Source organism: Amblyomma mixtum, chromosome 10 (assembly GCF_055824585.1).
Source record: "Amblyomma mixtum isolate Tamu chromosome 10, ASM5582458v1, whole genome shotgun sequence".
Taxonomy (NCBI): domain Eukaryota; kingdom Metazoa; phylum Arthropoda; class Arachnida; order Ixodida; family Ixodidae; genus Amblyomma; species Amblyomma mixtum.
This window is the reverse complement of record NC_143021.1, coordinates 9476792-9499000: the sequence shown is the minus strand read 5'-3', so window position 1 is coordinate 9499000 and position 22209 is coordinate 9476792. Positions and strand designations below refer to the sequence as shown.

General features: G+C 46.7%; 1 protein-coding gene across 2 annotated transcripts in view; it reads left to right on the top strand.

Annotated features, from left to right (window-relative positions):
- Positions 1-20646, top strand: part of LOC149325100 (fatty-acid amide hydrolase 2-A-like) — an 85921-nt gene extending 65275 nt beyond the window's left edge. For both annotated transcript variants that reach the window (XM_089563865.1, XM_089563866.1), the window contains 4 exons: positions 5145-5354; positions 6301-6581; positions 9751-9849; positions 18345-20646. In XM_089563865.1, the coding sequence (XP_089419991.1) occupies positions 5145-5354; positions 6301-6581; positions 9751-9849; positions 18345-18983 (1229 nt within the window). In that variant the 3' untranslated portion in view covers positions 18984-20646. The remainder of the gene's footprint in view (positions 1-5144; positions 5355-6300; positions 6582-9750; positions 9850-18344) is intronic.
- The last annotated feature ends 1563 nt before the right edge of the window (positions 20647-22209 follow it).

Genomic DNA, 22209 nt, shown 5'->3' with positions numbered 1-22209 from the left:
ATTCTGTGCGGCGGTCCTCAATGTGGGTGGAGCTTCACTGAAGACTTAAGTTGCATCTGGATATAGTTGTTGCTGTCTAAAATGTACAGTTGCCATTTCTAAAGTGAACTGCTTGGACCAGCCGATTTCCAGGTTATCATTTCTATCTCTCTATTTATTTCCTTTTTGGCGGTACACAGACAGAAAGCAGGCTATAGACGCGTGTCAACGTCTGACAAAGGCCTGTCCTGCACACCAGAATAAAAGGAAACAGTAGCACTTGGCAATCTTACAAAATTTGCAAAAGTAACACTGAATACACACATTGCAGCGGATAAATGACAGCAAAAATGCAATGACCAACTACATGACATTGTACAAGCACAAGACAACGGAGACAGGAATTTAATGAGATTGAGTATTAACCGTGTTATTTATAGCAAATAGATTAATGACGGTCTTTTAGTAGTTTTAATTTTTCGCTTAATGGATAGCAAAGGTAGAGAAGAGTCCACCAGAGCATTTGCCATGTAATACTTTAGCGCCAGCGCACTATTATTTCAGGAGTAGATTATCAGGCGGATATAGGACTTAAGATAGGCTGTTTCCCATTGGCGGTGCTCTCAAGGCACAGAAGTAAAAGTTGAACGAAAAAAAAAATTGTTGAATATACCCAACATGTTATTTTTTGGAGTAAGTTCTGTTAAATTTATTTTGGCTCGTATCTCATGCCAGTCGTGTCTAAGCCTAATAAATGAAATCAGTTCGACATGCGTCGTGTAAACATAACCTTATCACATTATACGTGTTAAGAACGCATGCAGCACGTTTGAGACTCTCTTAAACCGTTCAAACTTTTCTTGCACAGAAAAAAATTAGGAGGACGCTTAAGCTTCGCCTTAAGAGTAGACGCGATAGCGCCTTCTCCTCATTTTTCGTCTTCTCATTCATTTTCTTTCTCACTTCTCACCTAAACTCAAGTTGCAGTCGTATAGTTCGTCCGCACATCGTTGTCGACAAACCCGATGCCACGAACGACAGCACAGCTTCCGCGCCGAACGAACGGGCAGCAAGCCGCAAGCTTCGTGCTGAACGCGGCTTGGATGTGCGCTGCGGTGTTCGCCGCCCACCGCGTGATTCCTGCGTCCCCGCACGGCCCCACTGCGCCCGAACGAGACGAGCGGGAGGCGCTGCCGTCGCGCGCTATTTGTTGGGGCAGTGGCTTATATTGCGAGGAGGAGGAGGAGGGAGTGGTTTTAATGGGCGCCGCCTGATGGAGCTACGTGCGCTCCAAGCAAATAGGAAGAGTAGCGGAAACGTACTTTGCTACTCGCTTAACTGCGACTAACTGCGACTAAATAATTACGAATATACACCAAAGGACATGTCTCTAAAGGACCTTTCTAAGACAACACCGTATCCACTATTCGTGCCTTTGTTCATTCCAAACCATCAAGCTGGCGTGGTGGAGTGGTTAGCGTGCTCGTCTCGCACTCCGGAGGCCCTGGTTCGATTCCTCAACTCGACCAATTTCCTTTTAGGTTTTGTTTATTAATGCATCTGGGATTTTTCCCTCACGGCCAACGCCGCCGACGCCGACACCGGCTTTTCTGCGACACGGGGCCCTTAACGCTGTCGCGATGAAATACAGGGTTTAACGGTTAATTCTCTGGTGCAGAAGCTTATACCTTGTTGTTGAAGGAGCTGAAAAAATTAGCTGATCATCCACGGTGGATAAGAAACGTGAACATGGGGCCAGAAAGAAAATGGAGAAAAAGGAGTTTCTCTTTGTAGTCTTTAATGAGACGTCCACAAAACAGTGGTAGGCTATGCAGATGTAATATTCACCTCTTTGCTCTGTACTGAAGTGACTGAAATAAGATATTTTGGCCTGTAAAGTGTCGTGCTGTCACTGATGAGAATAACTCGTCACCTGCGAGGTCAACGTGCGACGACTGGTCAACCGGCCTAATTCGATGTGTCTCTTTAAGGAAAATAAGTTAGAAACGCTGTGTGTTCTTTATTTAAGAAGCTAAATGGGTCTACGCTACCCAAACCGGCCGATGTGTGAATGATCAGGCGGGAGAGCACAAGCGTTCTATACAAAACAATATGAATTCACATCTTCCCGCCCACTGCCGATTTCAAACCTGTGATTTCAAACCAAACTGTGAAGCGAAACTGACACAAATAAGAATTTTAGACAGGAGCAAGGGTACACTCGCTCGTGAATCACTCGAAGGTTCTTGTATCAAAAGGCTCGGTTCGGCTTGCGTCAGTGACCCTTTTAGTGGCGATGGTCGTCTGCTAAGTTTGATTAGGGATGTTCTAAATTTGTGGTCCTATGCTTGCCGGCTGTGTGAGTTGAGGGTGTTTTCATCGCCAATTTTTACGCATGCGCAGAACGTTCTCGTTCTGTCTCGTTTCGAAGAAATGAAAGCAATTAGAGTTCAGCGCCCGACCTGTCCTTATTTTCTGTGTGCTCGTCTTTTTAACGCTGTGGGCCTCTTCCTTTATTCAAAAGGGTCTTGTCTTACAAAAGGTGGAATAGGAAGAGCCAACTTGCGTAGCATGCAAAAAAAAAAAAGAATCAGCTGTATCTCCTTAGCAACGCTGACCTTTGGAGGGTTAAAGGCGACGGCACGTATAAACAGAGACAAAGAGGGCAAAGCCATTAAATATATGAATAAGGTAGTTAAAGTAGCCGAAGAGTCCTACACAAATCTATAGAGTAGTCATAGTAATCAGAGCGTTAATGAGAAAGACAGTAGAGCACAGCAGTGGGACTTCCCGCCAGTAACTAAAGAGGAAGTAAAGGAAGCCTTAGGAGCAATGCAGAGGGAGAAAGCGGCTGTTGAGGATGAGGTGACAGTAGATTCTTGAAGGACGGAGAGGAGATTGTGCTAGAAAAACTCGCCACCCTGTATACGCAATGCCTTGTGACCTCGAGCATACCAGAAGCATGGAAGAACGCTAACATTATCTTAGTTCATAAGAAAGGAGATCTGAAGGACTTGAAAATTAGAGACCGATCAGCTTACTGTCCGTTGCCTGCAAAGCATTCAATAAGTCATACTGATAGACTCACAACCTTAGACTTCAATCAAGAAAATGATCAGGCAAGCAGGCTTTCACAAAAGAAAACTCCACAATAGACCATACTCACACTATCAATCAGGTGATAGGGAAATGCGCAGAATATAAACAATCCTTATATATAGCGCTCAATAAGAGACAGCATTTCACTCAGTTTAAACCTAGCAGCCATGCAGGTATTGTGGAATCAGGATGTAGAAGAGTGTTATTCGAAAATATTGGAAGATGTCTATAACGACTGCCCAGGGACCATAGTTCTTCATAATGTCAGCAGTAACATTCCAATAAGGAAGGGTGTCAGGGAGGGAGACAGGATCTCGCCAATGCTATTCACCGCCTGTTTACAGCAGGCGTTTTGAGGCCTGGATTGACAACAGGTGGAGATAAGAGATAATGGAGAACACGTGAGTAATTTGCCATTCGCTGGTGACATTGCCTTGCTAAGCCACTCAGGAGGTGTGCTGCAAAGCATGATCAATGATTTAGACAGGCAGAGCAGAACGGTAGGTCTTAAAATTAACGTGCAGAAGACCAAAGTAATGCTCAACAGAGTCGCAAGGGAACAGCAGTTCACAGTTGGTAGCGAGGTGCTTGAAGTGGTAAGGGTATATGTCTACTTAGGGCAGGTAGTAACAGCTGTGAGGGAAACAACATCATGTGAGGGAAACAACTAGAAGAATAAGAAAGGAGTGGCGTACATATGGCAAGTTCTCTCAGATCATGAATGGCAGTTTACCAAAATGCAATTGTTACGCAGTTCGAAACTTGCCGTGTTGACGCCTGACTCGTTCTGAAGCCGCTGCAGGTATTCAAGCTCACCACGTGAGAGACGACCGCCCACCGCGGTGCCATATTTGAACTAGGCTGCCAGGTGTCCCTAGCGTCGTGAGCAGCTAGCAAGGAAGCTTCAAGAGCAGCGCCATGTCATAATGAATAAACAGCGCTGAAGACGAGGACGAGGGGCGACCAGGACGAGCGCTGACTCGAAACTAACGTTTATTGAGGAAAGCAGAATACATCCAAGCCAAGCAGCATCAAAACCACACAATCATCAAAAACAAAAAAAGCACCATGAGACGGCACAATCATATTTTTGTAGGTCGTGAAAATTCATCATCGGTGTCATCGCCAACACAGCAACTTTCAAAGCATGATAAATGTCTGCACCATTGATCTTCAATTAGCCTTGTCCTGTTCCAGCTCTAGTCACCATATCCCCGCAAACTTTCTGATCGCAATCAGCCCACCTGACTCTCATTAGCCCTCTGCCGAGTTTACCCTATCTTGGAATCCACTCCGTTATTCTGACGGTCAGTAAGTAAAGCATGGTAGGAGAACCTAGTCGTAGTGCCGCCGCGGTGGCTCAGTGGTTATGGTGCTCGGCTGCTGACCCGAAAGACGCGGGTTCGATCCCGGCCGCGGCGGCCCGTGTACTGTGCGATGTCAGTGCACGTTAAAGAACCTGAGGTGGTCGAAATTTCCGGAGCCCTTCACTACGGCGTCCCTCATAGCCTGAGTCGCTTTGGGACGTTAAACCCCATAAAACCAAACCAAACCTAGTCGTAGTGTCGCCTTGAAAGAGGACGCGAGTCTGGTTTGCGTAGGAGGAGGAGGTAGAAGAGGAAAGGCGGGGAGGTTAACCGGAAAAGTAATCGATTTGCAACCCTACATGGGGGGAAAGGAGTGAGGGGATAAAAAAAAGAAAGAGAAAGGAGAGTAGCAGAAAATTGACGTCACTCTAAAAAGTCAGTGTTCGTTGAAGTCACAGCCTCTCATGCAGGCCCGAAGTTCTCAAGAAGCGGAGCAGTGCCTTAAAGGCCTTCACCGCCGACGATCGCCGCGGCCAATGGCCGAGAATCTTCCCTTCCTTGAGTGGGCGTAGATCTAGACGCTCCAGCGCACGGCTGAGGGATTGTCTTTCGGCGCTGTAGGCAGGGCAGTCACAAAGAATGTGCGTTTGCGCAGAAGTATCGTGTAAGCCGAGGGGCTGTTGCCTCACAGGCTGTAGCCAATCAGAGCCCAGTGTGTCGCTGCTTCTTTACACCCTCAAATGGTCTTCGCGGCTGCAGGGCTGGCTCTGGATGCGGGGCTGTGCAGTCGCCGTGGAGCGCTGGCTGAGCGCGACTCGGACGCCGTGGCGGCACTACGCTCGGCGGGCGCCATCCCGCTGGCGGTGACAAACGTGTCCGAGATGGGCATGTGGTGGGAATCCAACAACAAGCTGTACGGCCGGACGCGCAACCCGTACGACCTGCGCAGGACGCCCGGAGGATCCAGCGGTACGGCGCATTCACTTCCTCGATAAGCACAGCTGGGTCATTCAGTGCAAACCGCAGTGTCTGCCCGCCATACCTCGCCTGAACTCACTGTTCTAGTCGGTAGCAATTGAGCTGCAATTGCTAATGAAGTCGAGAGTGTAACGGAATCCCGTCTGGCCGGGGGGATACATTTCAAAATACAGAGACGCCGACCAGTAAAATGAAAATTGTAATTGACGTTTCGGCGCCCAGAACGGGGGCCTTGTTCACAATGGAATCACACCAAGAGGGTTCGTCTTTAAAAGCTATAGTAATCGCCGTAAGGATCGCGCGTTAATCGGGTCAATATTCCCCTCGTTACGATTAAGCTTGTGAGCCGTCGTCTGTATCACCAGGGACTCGAGATGAAGCCGCGATGCTGTCAGTTTTTCTTTCTCGATGATTCGTTCCTTTTCCCAATCGATTTTGTGATTTTGTGTCACCGCGTGCTCTGCCAAGGCGTCATTACGGATATTTTGCGGGCAATCTTAACCCGATTTACGCGCGATCCTTACGGCGATTACTCTAGCTTTTAAAGACGAATCCTCTTGGTGTGATTCCATTGTGAACAAGGCCCCCGTTCTGGGCGCCGAAACGTCAATTACAATTTTCATTTTACTGGTCGGCGTCTCTGTGTTTGGAAAGCTGAAATTGTTCTTCAAAACCTTACACAACGCATGTGACTCGTGCATAACAGATTTCAGCGACGGGCAACAAGCTGGTCCCAGGAGGTGTGAAATAACACGAACTGCCCCTAGATACGTCATTAGTGCAGTGCTTTTTACATGTCATGTGACAAAGATGTTCCCGGTCGACCGAATAAATTGGGTTGTCTTTTCAGCAGCGCTGTTAAAGGCGCCCGTAAGCACGTGGTACAACCCATTCCCCGACTTCTTAGGAGGTCTACAAGCACCCTTGAATTGCGCAGGGGGCGAAGGGAGCCTGGTGTCGGCCGCGGGCTCCGCCCTGGGTCTGGGGACGGACATCGGCGGTTCCATTCGCATGCCAGCCTTCTTCAACGGTCTTTTCGGCCACAAGGCGTCGCCCGGCCTGACCGGCCTCGACGGGCAGTTCCCGCAGGTGCGCGGGCACCAGCTCGCCTTCCTGTCCACTGGACCGCTCTGCCGCTACTCACAGGACCTGGTGCCGGTGCTGGCCGTGCTCGTCGGACCAGAGAATGCACGCACCAGGCTCAGGCTGCACCAAAAGGTGAGCCTGCCTGCTGGTATCAGTCGCTTGCGGTGACCACCTTGTGTAGCCGAGTCGTTAAATTTACCTGAGTACTTTTAGTCCGAAGGGACTAGAAGTTCCAAGGAAGATATTGCGTTGTTTTTATGCTTGCGGTGTTTGTGGGTTCGTGCCAACTGACATAAATAAATAAATAAATAAATAAATAAATAAATAAATAAATAAATAAATAAATAAATAAATAAATAAATAAATAAATAAATAAATAAATAAATAAATAAATAAATAAATATTCGTGACTGGGATTCCAACCCGCGGCAGCACTAAGAGGTCAGCTTGGCTGGTCACTGGGCGCGAGCACTATAGGCTATCGCCGCAGCCGAAGATGCCTCGTGTTGAAGGTGCACTGAAGAGGAATATGGACCCGTATTTTTACCGTGGGAACTCGATCTACACGTTCCGAGCGTTCTTAGAAACTGCGAATTATTTGCCCGATTTCCCTAATTTAAATCCGATTAAACGTCCTGGCTCCCGCTTTTTTTTTTTTTAATTCTCCGCATAGCAGACGGTGGGAGGAGTCAACCAACCGTTCAACCAGTCCCGTGGCGGCTTGCTGCTCTGCCATCGACGGAGTAATACGTAGTGATCGCCGAAAGCAAAGAGTCCTCGCGTATTTTTTATTTCCGTAGGCCTAATTTGCAGCGATGTAGTCTCTGACTAGATCTATTCATCGATGGAAACCTAAAAACAAAATAAAAGCGAAAGCAAAGCCGCCACGCTATTGTCTGAAAGACACTCCATGCGTTGGTCGACTCCTCCCACCCTCTGCGAGCAATTACATACACATTATACATACACATATTCTTTATTTCTCTAAAAGAGAAAAAGGCCCCTGGGCAAAAAGCTACTTCAGAGTAGCTTGACTAGGCCCGGGGCCCATTACAAGGCAGCAGGGCATATAGAATTCGGACATAATAAAGCACAGCATCAATTTAACTAAGCACTGCAATTTCGAACGCAAAAAAAGACGAAACTTATAAGGGGTTGTTTTTTTTTACCAGTTAAATCAAATTGAACATGACACAATATAACAGGCAAGAAGAACCATAAATGAAATCAAAATCAGACATTTAGAACACAACGCTACTAAATATTTCTAAGCGACAGACATAAGTACAAAATATGATGTTCACTATGAGATAATAGAAATAGGGAAGTAGAATTTTCTGTTTGTGAAGAGACACAGTGAGGATGTACAAGCATGTACACAAAACAATAGTTAAGAGAAAAAACTGTCATCATCCATACGACTAAGAAAATTTTTGATAAAAACATTTCTTTTACAGCCGGCATTCCCACACCACCATTCATTTGAATTAAGTGTGTTCGGAACTAGGAAGCGCATCGTTTGCCTCCCATAGTTTGTGCGAGTCTGAGGTACCGACCATTGGTTTCTTTGACGTGTATATTAAAAAGAAAAGGAGGGAGCCGGACGTTAATCCTATTTAAATTAGAGAAATCAGCCGCACAGGTATACACACGTGTATACATCGAGTTCCTGCGGCAAAAAGACGAGTTCAGACTTCTCTGCAGTGCACATTTATTGGCTTATTGGGATTTAAAGGGGCCCAGAAACACAATCTTAGTTGACTGTTTTACCCGTTGATCGCATACAGTGAGTTAATATGGTGCTATTAGCGTGGGTAATACCGCGTATATTCCGTTTTGTAATATTTTAATGTCCTCTCGAAAACAAATTCATGGCTCTCATGGTGTCCCCACACAGTGGCGGGTTTCAGCAGCGGATATGACATCACCTGGCGCGAGCTTGATGATTGGACAAACAGTAAATATACTGTAAATTGTGTGAACAAATAGACACATTTTGTCAGCTGCCTGCATTCTATAATAGATCAACATAAACAACTTGTTTGTCTTAGATAAAAGCACTGCAAAGCAAGTAAAATAAAAATACATCACCAGGGGCTCTGGCATGGAAACGACGCTGCCAGTCTAAGCAAGAACGAGTTACAGAGAGCAGGCAACCATGGAATGCGAACTTCCGCGACGTGCTCTGGCAGGCTGTTTTGATTGGTTGCGCCAGGTGCCGTCATTGGGAGAGCGAAATAGGAGTGGGAAGCCCCGCCAAAATCGAGTTGAGGGCAGCGTTTTGTTTGCTTGCATTTTGAAATTTCTTCATTGAATAACTCCCCTTCCTGTGCATCGATTCCTGTCATTCTTTTTAAGCCAGCATCTGTGCGACATTAAGAATCCACCTGAACTATAGCCGGTATCCCCCCCAGGCAGTGTTTCGCAGCCCCTTTAACGTCCCGAAGCAACCCAGGCTATGAGGGACGCAGCAGTGAAGGACTCCGGAAATTTCGGCACCTGGGATTCAAACCAACACTCCCGCGCTGCATTGCACATCACCTTCGTCTTCAACTAATACTACTATCATTCTAACATTCGCCGTTTGAGCTATGTGGCGGCAGTGACAGCGAGATGTTCGCCGCATGCGCTGGCATGCGCAACGTTGTGGCAGAAACACGGCACTGGAGCTTAGACCTGGAGGCCATTCGTAAAAGGTGGCCGTCTGCTGTGCGATGTCAGTGCACGTTAAAGTTCCCCAGGTGGTCGAAATTATTCGGAACCTCTCCACTACGGCACCTCTTTCTTCCTTTCCTCCCCCTCCTTTATCCTTTTCCTTACGGCGCGGTTCAGGTGTCCACCGAGATGTGAGACAGATACTCTGCCACTTCCTTTCCCCAAAAACCCATTTACCAATTCGCATAGACCGGTGGCGTACATTAGGTAAATTGGCATTGACGATGAAAAAGTTCAAGATGCGCACAGCCACCCGTCATTAGGATGTACCCGTCCTAGGGACCCAATACAATAAGTTTTCATCACCACCACCTGGGTCAGTCGACACCTCCATCGCGCTTTCAGGTACGTGGTGGTGGTGTCAACCTGCAAAAAACTGTGGTTTCGGACTATATATCGGTCTTAGCAATGCTAAATCTGCAGGCATTTTATTTTTTGTCTCCAAGTTGTCAGTAAATTTGTTTTGGTTCTGCATCATAGAGCCGAGAGTTACGCCTGGCTTGATGTTTATGTTCTTGAGCCGTGGAAGCCTCTGCCTCACTGCCTTAGGACGGGCCTTAATTCGCTTCGCTCACTGCGCATGCAGGTGGACGTCACAAGTATTCGCGTGCACTTCTTGACCGAAATAGACCGGTGCTTTACGCTGTCCGCTGTCCATCCAGACGTGAAGGCGGCCGTCGTCAACGTGAGTATACCTTTGCCTCCGCACACGCTACCGAATACTATAATTTTAACGGAATATCATACCGCTGATTTGTTACTCTCCAGCCATTTACAGCACAGACCGTACTGAATATGTTGCTTTCCGAATGAGCCGCCGCGGTAGCTCAGCGGTTATGGTGCTCGGCTGCTGACCCGAAAGACGCGGGTTCGATTCCGGCCGCGGTGGTTGAATTTCTTTGGGGGAGAAATTCTAGAGGCCCGTGTACTGTGCGATGTCAGTGCACGTTAAAGAACCCCAGGTGGTCGAAATTTCCGGAGCCCTCCACTACGGCGTCTCTCATAGCCTTAGTCGCTTTGGGACGTTAAACCCCATAAACCAACCAACCTTTCTGAATGTGGTCTACAGCAGGTGCACATATGCTTCCCACAATGCGGGATCGGGAACGGGCAAAGTCGAAGGCTCGGACAGCTTTCATTGCGCGACAGCACTCTCAGGCCAAGGGAAGGAAGGAGTTCAATGCAGAGAACGAGCGTTTATTCAAAACGGGGTTTTTTACAGGGTATTGAATATTTGGCGGCCGGGTTTTAAACAATTCCTGTGCAAAATCTACTCCCTATACGAGCTGAAATAGCGTTCACAAAGTAGCAAAATGTGGTCTACGTTATCTGTTAAGGTGATTCAACATCGGTACTTGCCTAGATTTTCCGGAATGGACGGGAAGCTGCTCTTGGCGGCGTGCACAATTTTCGCAGAAGCGAGTCGAGAAACTGCGTTGACATGGCGCGCCATCTGTCGAGAGGCTAGGCAACCGCCATCTCGGCGAGGTGGTTGGCGCGCTTACTTCGAAGGTGTAGATCGTCCGCTCGACAGATGGCGCACCATGTCAACGCAGTTTCTCGACTCGCGTCTGCGAAAATTGTGCACGCCGACAAGAGCAGCTTCCCGTCCATTCCGGAAAATCTAGGCAAGTACCGATGTTGAATCACTTATCAGATAACGTAGACCACATTTTGCTACTTTGTGAACGTTATTTCAGCTCGAATGGGGAAGTAGATTTTGCATAGGAATTTAAAACCCGGGCCCCAAATATTCCAGACCCTGTAGATATTACTGCATTGATCGCCAGACATAAGGGCAACATAACTAGAGCTGCCGTGCCCACAGAAACCCTGGGAGGACGGACCTTCTTGTGACAGATTCTTCCTACCATTGTCACCATTGCAGGGGTATTAAACCGGAGTGGTACTCCCTTTCGGTGGCATGCTCATCCTTATATGCACTCTGGTGTTTTGTAGCCCCGTGGTTTTTTATTTCCTTGCTGTGTGAGCCGTTATACGGAGCCCACCTAGAGCCGTCGTGTGTATGAAAGTCAGTCTAAGGCCAGCGATGAAAGCGGCCACGAGACAAAGATGAGTCAGAACGGCGGCGATGGAAGAAAGAAGGCAAGTAATAGGGGGAGAAAATGAAGGGACGCTGCTGCCTACAGAGGGATCGACAGAAGAGGAAAACGCACCGATGCCGCCCGAAACAGGCTATCGGAACCGCGAAAGCCATAGGCCACGCGAGCCGGCCCAGTTATGTTAGTGGCTATTTATTGGTAATAATAAAATAAAATATGAAGGAGCAGATGTTGGTAGCCGCGGCATCCGCCATCGAAGCCTGAAGCACCTGAGCTGCGGCTGGCGGGAATTAAATGAGACGGAGAGGACAGGGAGAAGGAAAGAAAGGGGGAGCGATAGAAGAAAGATTTTTTTTATTTATTTTATTTATTAGTACCTCAAAGGCCCACTAGGGGCATTACATGAGGGGTGGGCATACATATCATTGAAGAAAAAAAATCAGTGATGAATGATTTGAAGTATTCCAGGCCAGGATGGATGAAAGCTTCAGCGGGGAGGTCGTTCCAGTCTCTTGCGGTCTGGGCGAAGAATGATTTTAGGTGCGCAGAAGTAGATGCTCGAGGTGTATGAACAGCTTTCGGATGACTGATGCGAAGTGAAAGGCGGTATGCAGGGGTGATAACAGATTGGCTGAAATGCGAATGATAAAACTTGTGGAAAAGGCAAAGTCTGGCTATTTTTCGACGGGATTCAAGGCTGGGGAGGTTAGCTTTTGTTTTCAATGCTGTTACGCTCGTATGATATGAGTAATCAGAATATACGAATCTTATCGCGCGGCTCTGGACGCACTCAAGGGTTTTGGCTAGGTTAATTTGTTGGGGGTCCCAGATTGAGCATGAATATTCAAGTTTAGGACGGACAAGAGTTAAATAGGCGGACAGTTTTACGGAAGCAGGTGCCAAACGCAAGTTACGCTTTAGATAACCAAGAACATGGTTAGCTTCGTTGGTTATGTTCATTATGTGGGTGGTCCAAGAGAAATCCTGTGTAAAGATAATACCTAAATATTTATATGAAGATGCGTGTGTTATCATGGAACCGCGAAGGGTGTAATTGGGAGTAGGATACGATTGACGACGATGAAATGATACTAGCGTTGTTTTATTAACGTTTAAAGACATCAGCCAGTTTGCGCACCACTCTTCCACAAGTCCTATGTCGTACTGCAGATGGTAAGTGTCTCTGTTACAAGTGATGCTCCGGTAGATGACGCAGTCGTCGGCGAACAAACGAACGGTGGAAGATAGATTACTTGGGAGGTCGTTGATGTAAATTAAAAATAGTAGAGGTCCTAAAACCGTGCCTTGAGGTACGCCGGAGGTAACAGGGGAGATGGAAGATGCATGATTGTTAGCCCATACAAACTGCTGACGGTTAGTCAAAAAATTCCGGAGCCAATCGTATACTAGTGGGTGGAGGTTTAGGCGCGAAAGTTTAAATAAGAGGCGTTCATGGGAGACTTTGTCGAAAGCTTTTTCAAAGTCTAAGAAAACAGCGTCGACGGGTGTGTTCGTGTCCATACTAGAACTGAAGTCATGAGTAAAGAGGGCCAGTTGGGTAGAGCAGGATAGGTTTTTCAGGAATCCGTCTTGAGAAGGGTCAAAAAAGCTGACAGACTGCAAGAAGGTCATGATGTGTGAGTAAATTACGTGCTCCATTAATTTAGAGGGAACGCTAGTGAGGGAGATGGGACGGTAGTTCTTACTAGACGATGGGGGGCCTTTTTTGTGTACTGGGATGATTTTCCAGTAGGGATAGGGCGGCATAGGGCGGCAATAGGGATAGGGCGGCAATATACACTGTGTACAAATACAGGGAATAAAAATAAAGAAATAAAATAAATTTGGGGTGCTGCCTGCGCAAGGTTGTTGAGAGTGCGCGGGCGTGCAAATTGCGTGGAGGAGGGGGAGCCCCCGCGATGCCTTTCCGGCCGGCAAAGATGCGTTGCCCTGCGCCAGTGAGGGGACCGCGCGGGCCATTGTTCGTCGGGGAGCATATAGGGCACGCGCACACTCATTTGGTCGTCGCAGGCCGGCCGCTCAATGGTTAATCGGTTCTGTGTTTCGCGTAAAGCAAAAAGTAGGCAGAGACATGCACCACTGTTTACGTGCCACAAGGCGAAAACCGCCCGCTGACTTTGTGGACGCAGCCGCTGCTGTGAACTATATTTCTGAAGCATAACTAGCCGACATTGTGAACAAGGCTTCTGTGGAGCCAAAACGGCGTCATCTTTCTTTTCGTCGGTGCCGTTTATTAAGGCGTAAGCATGGTACGACTATGTTCGCGGTTTCGTGTCATCACGAGCTTGTCCGCAGGTTTACGTCATAACGAATCGGTTTATGCGATAAAGAATTGTACCATCGGATAGAGCAGCAAAATATCTCATGCGGGAAGTCGGGGGGTTGAGGTGGGTTAATTAGTTCGTTAATTAGAGCCAAAATTGTCAAAAAGTGGGCCGAGGTTGTCCGCACGATTACATCCGAACCAACGGGTGTATGCGGAAGAGAATGGTACCATAGGATAGGGCATCAAAAAATTTCATATGGATTGAACATGCATTCTGGGCAGTGTCGTAGCCAGAAATTTTATTCAGAGGGGGGGGGGGGGGGGGGGGGGGGCTCATGTTGCAGCGCGGCCTCCTCATAGAATTTGAGGAGGGATCAAACGCAAGGATAATAACTGCATTGCCATATTGACAACGCCATTGTGTAATAGATAACGCTACGCACTGTCTAGACAAGGAAAATATGTATTTTTTAAAATAAAAGAATGTATTCGTACGCCTTAAAAACCGTGGAAGACATAACTGATACCAATGCTTCCACGATTTTGCGTATTTTTAATAAGTAAAGAAAATATCACACGAAGTCTATAACTATATCAGTCCGAAACCAGCAAAGTAGTGCATGCCGCTTATATAAAAAAACGTCAAGGCCATGAAATTAGCAAGTATAGAGGACAAATATTTTAATAAATCTTTGTCGTCCAAGATTCTTTACATTTTTTATAGATATGCAACGGCCAGGAAAAAATCTCCTCATTCAATGACGCTCTCCTTCGTTCCAGTGTACTGCGCAGCAGCAGCTGTCACCGGTCATGTATTGCGAGCAATTGGACCGAAATTTTAGTCGCAACAACGAGCACGTGTATAAATAAGGAGTTCTGCAAAATATGCATTGGAAGTGCGAAGATACAACTTGATAAAGGACAAAAAGTGTCACTGGAAACAATGTCACTGTATGTATACACAAAACCTCACAAAAAGATATTTAAATACACGTATGTCTCCATTAACTTTACGTATCTAGCGAAACACACTATATAATGCGTCAAACAAGGCAAATACACACCTGCGCAATCACAGATAGTAAACTTCACACAAGGAAAGACAGACGATCCAGGCAAGAACAAAACTGCGATAGCAGAAGGCGCGATATGTATGTACTTGGGCCATGCTGCGGTCGGTGACAGTTCGAAAAAATTTGGGTCGTAGCCCCTCCCCCCTGGCTACGCCCCTGATTCTGGTTACTTTGCGCTCACCAAAAAATATCTCAGCCTGAAGCGCAGTATTGATAATATCGGTTACAACAGCAAATATTAGAACAGAGATATTTTATAAAAACTACCTTAGCATCATCGTAGTAAGTCGCTGCGCTGTCATCAAGATTCGATATCAGTGTCTGAACTTCAAGCAGGGTAGTTAGCAACATTTTTAATAAATTCACTACGGCAGGATTAGGTGGTGAAGCTCTTGTCTAGGTTGTAAGCTAGCGGGAGTATATTTTCCGGTATTTATGAAATGGCCATTGATTGCATCGGCAGCTATATCGTCACGAATGTTTCCTTGTGGAGAGGAAATATGAGTAACTCCAGTATGAGGGCTGCAATGCATAATTTTTCTTGCTAAATTTTCCTGGAGTTTTCGAAGCATGAGTGAATCATGTTTCGTAGTACTCTAATTTCGCACTTTGATTTTTTTCGCCTCGATATTTTTTTATTTTTTTTACAAGGTTAAAGACGTCGCAAGTTTTGATAGAGGGGCGGTATAATTTATTTTTGTGTTTATGTGATGTTTGAGCAATGGATTTATGCATGGTTTTCTCATTTTATTTTTGTCAGCGGTTAATGATTAAAAGAAATTATTTTTTTATAATAGTGTCTTACTCTTTTGGCAAATATACTGTGCGTTGAGGTTGTCTGAAGAAGACCTCGTTCGCACTACTAATGCGTTGCTGGTGATGAAGAAAATTTGATCATATACATAAGCTTTATAATATAAAAAAAGATCAAATGAGTAGGTAAAGATGAAGAAAGGAAAAGTTTCAGTAGATGAACGCAGGATTTGAGGCCAACCAACCAAAAGAAGGGAAGTTAGGCTGCCATCACGGCCCAAATTCATGGATACGTGACGGTCGAAGGGCAGTACAGCAACTCCTTAAAAAAATGAACCTTCAACTTTGCTGGTTCTCGTAAAGATTTCCCTTTGTAGTCTGCCTAATTCATCACCATGCGGTGAAGTCCTCGGTCCCGATCAATCAATCAATCAATCAATCAATCAATCAATCAATCAATCAATCAATCAATCAATCAATCAATCAATCAATCAATCAATCAATCAATCAATCAATCAATCAATCAATCAATCAATCAATCAATCAATCAATCAATCAATCAATCAATCAATCAATCAATCAATCAGGTTTATTTTCACATCAAGGATGTGGGGAGCGGGGACAAAAAGCCTATAGAGGCTTGACGGAGGTCCCCGCCCCCTACAGCAACTACATTGTGCACAAAAACTCACAATCACACAACGGTACATTATATGTTATGCCTGTGACATATTTAAAACAAAAGCACATTGTATCGAAAATGAAGACGTTCAGGGCATCAAAAACACATAACCATCAAACATATCACGTAAAGAGGGAAGGCATAAAAGCAGGCTGAGTTAGTACACTAAAGAAAGAAACTATATGCTGTTACTCTTCACTAATGACAGTTTTTCACAAATTGTTTAAAATGGACGGGATATTGTAGGACAGCATTTGTCTGCCGTAGTTAGTGCGCGTTCGCGGTAAATACCAGTTGTCTCCGATGCGCGTATTGTAGGGGCGTTCTCTGCATGTTAGTCTAGACAAATCAGCGAGGAATGCAGTTCCTTGATTAATATTTGATGTGTACTTTTTGCGCAGCAGGACAGAGTACAATTGCACAATAGGTACAATGTGTAATGCCTCAAAGACAGGTTTGGTGTGTGCATCATTTGGAATGTTGTTAATTGCACGAACTGCTTTTTTCTGTAGTACATGGAGTTTTGTAATATTGGAGACAGTGGTTGTACCCCAGACTAAGAAACAATAAGTTATAACACTGGTGAACAAAGAGTCGTACAAAAGTTTTTTTATGCATTGTGGAAAGTAGTACCGAAACTTGGAGAGGATACCTACTACTCTTGAAATTTTGGCAGATGTATTATCAACATGAACATCCCAAGATAAGTTCTCGTGGAATGTGACGGCATATAGTGATATGATCCCAGATCATATCACTATATGCCGGCAAATAAAGGCATTTTTCGGATTCCTTTCAATGGACACACGTTCCGAGTTGGTGTCTTCTATCAGACGATGAAACCCCGTTAGTGCTTCGCCCGATACGTTATGACAGGAAAAAGTAGCTCAATTGCTTTAGCTATTGTGTACGCAAGGTAAAAAAACAAGAAAATAGGGAGGTGGTCACTGATACTAAGAGATAACATCCGTTTATAATGTCTCTTCAACAAAACTTGCTGTTGCAAGTCAGCTTTAGTTCCGTCCACTTTTTTCCTCATATGTTGTCTGATTTGCAGTGCTGTATCCAACGCGGAGGTGGCGCCACCATCATGGCGCGCTTATGGTAGAGAGAAACGGAGGAAGTACGATACGTTACGCTGTTCCAGGAACAGCTTGGAACTAATGTTCTCGCCTGTACATTGTCAAATGAAACGCTAACAGGAGAATCGCAATGGGAATAGCAAAATGAGAAGACCTTAACGGAAGAAAACTCAATACTGGAGCAATTGATTTTCACTCCTAAGAACTCTAGGTGGAAATCTGTCCACCTATATCTCCTTTCCAGCAGCTGATATGTTTATTTTTCGATGTTGGCGTTCTGTTAACGCTTCATTTCACGCCGACAGTAAATATACCGCCACACATTTATGCTTTGCGCACCCCCCCCCCCTAAACACTTTCCACTACAAACAAGAAATTATTCGCCTTCGATGAGATTGTTTGCTCACGCTGCAGTATTACTGCTTGGACTACAATACTTATATTACTGAGCATATCGGTTACTGTTAAACTGAAGACAAATCTACTTCATATGTACGCTCGTACTTCTAGAAGCACAGTTTTACCGTGCAAATGATCCTACGGCCACGCTACTTCTGGTCGACGCTAGTACCGGGCGCTACGCTGCTAACATCATCATCATCATCATCAGCCTGACTACGCCCACTGCAGGACAAAGGCCTCTCCCATGTCTCTCCAATTAACCCTGTTGTTTGTCAGTTGCTGCCACCGTACCCCCGCGAACTTCTTAATCTCATCCGGCCACCTAGCTTTCTGCCGCCGCTGCTACGCTTGCCGTCTCTTGGTATCCACTCCGTTACCCTTAACCTTGCCTTCGCATTACATGCCCTGCCACCGTACCCCCGCGAACTTCTTAATCTCATCCGGCCACCTAGCTTTCTGCCGCCGCTGCTACGCTTGCCGTCTCTTGGTATCCACTCCGTTACCCTTAACCTTGCCTTCGCATTACATGCCCTGCCTAAGTCCACTTCTTCGTCTTGATTTCAACTAGGATATCATTAACACGCGTTTGTTCCCTCGCCCACTCTGCCCGCTTCTGATCTCTTAACGTTGCACTTATCATTTTTCTTTCCATAGCTCGCTGCGTTGTCCTTAACTGAAGCTGAACACCCTTTGTTAGCCTCCGCATTTCTGCCCCATAGGTGAGCACCGGTAAGATACAGCTGTTGTATACTGTTGTACTCTGCTAACAGTGAGCCCTTGATGTAGCCAGGAAATCGGTTTGGTGCATTTTGCTTGGCCTTCGTACTCGGACACGCAGGTGGCGTCGCACCTAAGGGAGCGAGCCGGGTGTCGGGTGTCGGAGGTGCGGCTTCCTTCCCTGCGGCTGGCCTTCGAGATGTGGGCGGCCATGATGGCGTCGGGCGACTCCCCCAGCTTCCGACAGGCGCTGCGCGACTGCGGGAGCCCCATGAGGCCCGGGCTGGAGCTGCTGCGCTGCCTATGCGGCGGCTCCGAGCACACCATCAACGCCGTCACGCTGGCGCTGGTCGAGGGCGTCGGCCCCGTCGCCAAAAAGGGCTCGTCCGCAGCGCGCTCCCTGTGCGCGCGCGTGGAGCAGCTGCGTCAGGACTTGGAGTCCCTGCTGGGCTCTGATGGCGTGCTGCTGCTGCCTACGCACCCGGAGCCCGCGCCGCGCCACGGCGTGCCCACCCTGCGCGCCTTCAACTTCGCCTACACGGGCGTATTCAACGTGCTGGGCCTGCCGGCGACCGCCTGCCCCGTAGGACTGGGCGGGCGCTCGCGGCTGCCCGTCGGCGTCCAGCTGGTGGCGGCCAGGGACAACGACCGGCTGACGCTCGCACTGGCCGCCGAGGTCGAGAGGGCCTTCGAAGGATGGAGGGACCCTGCCACCGCCGCCCAGGGGACGCGTGCCGCGGGCTGCGTTCGGCACCTGTGAACCAGGCATGAAAGGCGGCAGCGGCCAGCGAGGACATTTATCGCGTTATGGATGCTGCATTCAGCAGCCGTCGCTGGTTGTAGGCTGCAGGACAGAAAGTACTTTATCCCACAGGGTGTCTTGTGCAAATGTTATTTTATCTTTTGTGCCCAGCACAAAGCCACCAGTACGTCAGCTGAGTGAAAGTTCAATGAAGTTAGAGTGGGCTCACCATAGGTGGATATGGCGCATATAATTGCATTGAAACTGCGCAAGTAGCATGCAGTGTGTCTAAATGGGCGTACACTCAGAGAGAAATTCTTGCGGGATGCGGATTCGCAAAAAAGAGAGAAACTCTTCTGTGCGGTCACGCAAAGGAGGTGAATACAATGCACAGATGCATAATGAAATGAAGGGCGGCGCAACAAGGACCCTAACAAGAAAGGGGACACCACATGCGCACGCTACCAACTGTTTATTACATGGAATGGTGGCATATTTAAACATACAGCTCTAGCATGAAACTCATGGCATTATCGCTCCAAACCCAACACGTGGAAAAAAAAAACAGCAGCACCAGGATAACAGACAAGAAACCTTTAACCCCTGCACAAAAAAAAACTAAGATTCTGATAACAGAAATTACAGGAGGAGGCCATCTCGTAGCAAAAGCAGTGTCGAACAATCGTAGGAAAAGCAGAGACATACAAGAGAAGCAAAAGTAGTCAGAAACCAAACACCAAAAATAAAAATAAGAAGTAAAAAATAAAACAAAAACAAATGACAATCGTAGCAAAGGCGGAGTCAAACACATGAAGCAAAAGCAGTCAGATGCCGAAAAACAACAGAAAGAAAGACAAAACCTATAATAAAATTAACAATCCGTCTAAACAAACAACAGACGGCCGCTAGAAATGCAGGGCTGGAAAGACGCACAGTACATGACGTCACAAAAGCTATCAAGAAACGACACTTCATTTCTACGGAGGGATAATGAAGAGTCGCTAAAACAAGTGCTTCCCTTCTTTTTGATTATAGAAGCCTCAAGAACAGATGGATGAGGACACATGCGTGCTCCATTTGCTGGAACATGTACCAGTTCATTGACTAGCGAGGCCACGTAGAAATTATTTTTTCGCGAATCCGCATCCTGCAAACTTCTGGCCATGACTGCGCAATAAAAATAACCAATAAAAGGAGGCAGACAACACTAAGCCTTAATGGGGTATGGCTGTAGGTCAGTTGCTCAGACATAAATGACCTTTTACGAGAGCACCCAGTGGCAGTGAAAGCTGGTGATGGGGTGCATCTTCAGCTCGTCTCAGTTGCACTTCAGGCTTCTCAAAATCTGCAATTGTGGGAAGAAAGAAGACACGACTGGGAAGGTTATTGTCGAGGCAAAGCCGCCATCTAAGTTTACAGCCAGGTGACTGCATTAGTGTACTTTCGATTGCCACAAAGGAAACGTAACGGTTCATTTCCTCGTGGCAACTGTTAGAGTGTTCATCTGAGGGACTCCTATTATGTGGAGGTTTGCCATGACACGTTTTCCTTGGAGAGTTTTACTCGATCTGTCAGATCTTATTTGCCTTTTCACCTTGACCTTGGTTTGGTTGCAGCGCATACTTTCCCTCGAGGCACGTATAACCGGAGGTATTCAATAAATGTTCAGCTGCTAATCGTACATTGTTGCATATCCTTCTACCACCCTAAGGTTTTTACGGGGCGTAGTGCCATCATGCCGCCTGCTTTTCTTCAGCTGTGTCCAAGTTCATTCTGAACACATAATGAATAGAATCTTCGGCGTAAGCCTAGCCGCGTTCAGAATCAATAGGGTAACGGTTTTCTAGTGTAACTTTGCTTGGAATAAGCACATTCGGTTATTCTGCTAGCACTGAGACATTTTAAATTTTGATCTACCTGAGGGGACCACTAGAATGACTTCCAACCATGAATCTTTTATAATCTAAGATAACAGCGCGAATAGAAAAACAGTATTGAATTTTCGCGCCCCTACCTCACAAGATAAGTATCAGATTTTGGTAGAATGAAGCTGAAAAGTAATGGTGGTGGAAAGCGCTAATTTCAGGTCCAAGCAGCCGTTACAGACATCAGGGACGCGCTTAAGATTGATTTCAGACATTAATGCAATATTGCTTTTAACGTCTACACCTTCGCTGTGCTGTGTCCGCGAATATTTAGCCGTCAGTTCATAACATCATTATAAAACTCCGGTGAAAAGTTGACATACGCTCAGGTGACCTCATGCAGTGAACTACGTAAGCAGATGAGACTTTTAGCATAATTGTTTTCCATTTCATGCCTTTCTCTAACGATTTAAAATTCTGCGCTTCCTTTAGCCATACCATATTCGCTGAAATTTGCGCCAATTAATTTCGCTTGCTTTTATTACTGGCTGATGAATTTATGCTTTACATTTGCTCCATTTACACTGGCTGGATTTTACAATTCTCGCATTAAACACGTTTTGCATTATTCGGCGTGCCGCGTAGGATCAACTAATGCTCCCTGATGTGACCCGCGCTGCTTCTCTCTCCTACGCCTCTCCCGCACCAGCAATCTTCCCTTTCGTCAGGGGGAAGGGGGGGTGGAGGGGAGTTGTCGCGCTCGGCTGGCTGCAGGCGCCGGGCGCTTCACTTGGCGGTTACGCAGAGACACATGCCGCCATTTTCGCCCAATGGCACCCATACTGCTCATGCATTAATAAAATACAGCCAAAAGAATTTGTCTTACCGGGCTTCGAACTAATATATACGTCTCTCCGGTGCGTAAGCGGAAGAGTGCATAGTGCTTTAAACAGTTGGGCTGTAGCTACAAACCACTTAAACATGCATGTTGCGGAAATAAACGCGCGCATTAGAATGCTTCTCTCAGCTAAACGACTGGGTTGTTCGAGCTCATATTTAGCACAGAAGTGACATTTGGTCGGCAGAATTGTTTCATGCTACATTTGTTCGGTTTTCTTTGCCTGAATCGATAAAAAAAATGGCCTGGCTTAGCTTATGGTTAAGCCTACGATGCGAAGCATAGTTTTGCGGTCTGGCGAGCCGCCCTCTCCCTGGCCGACATCTCGCTGCTCAACTGACTGAACGAGTGCGTCGCCTTTTGCGTGACGTCAGTATCTCCTAGCGGTAGGAGCGGGAGTTAGGCCGCCGGCGGAGGCTGCGCGTCCGCAAGCGAGCGCACAAGGCCCCAGCTTTCACAGCTGTTGTGACGTCATATCACG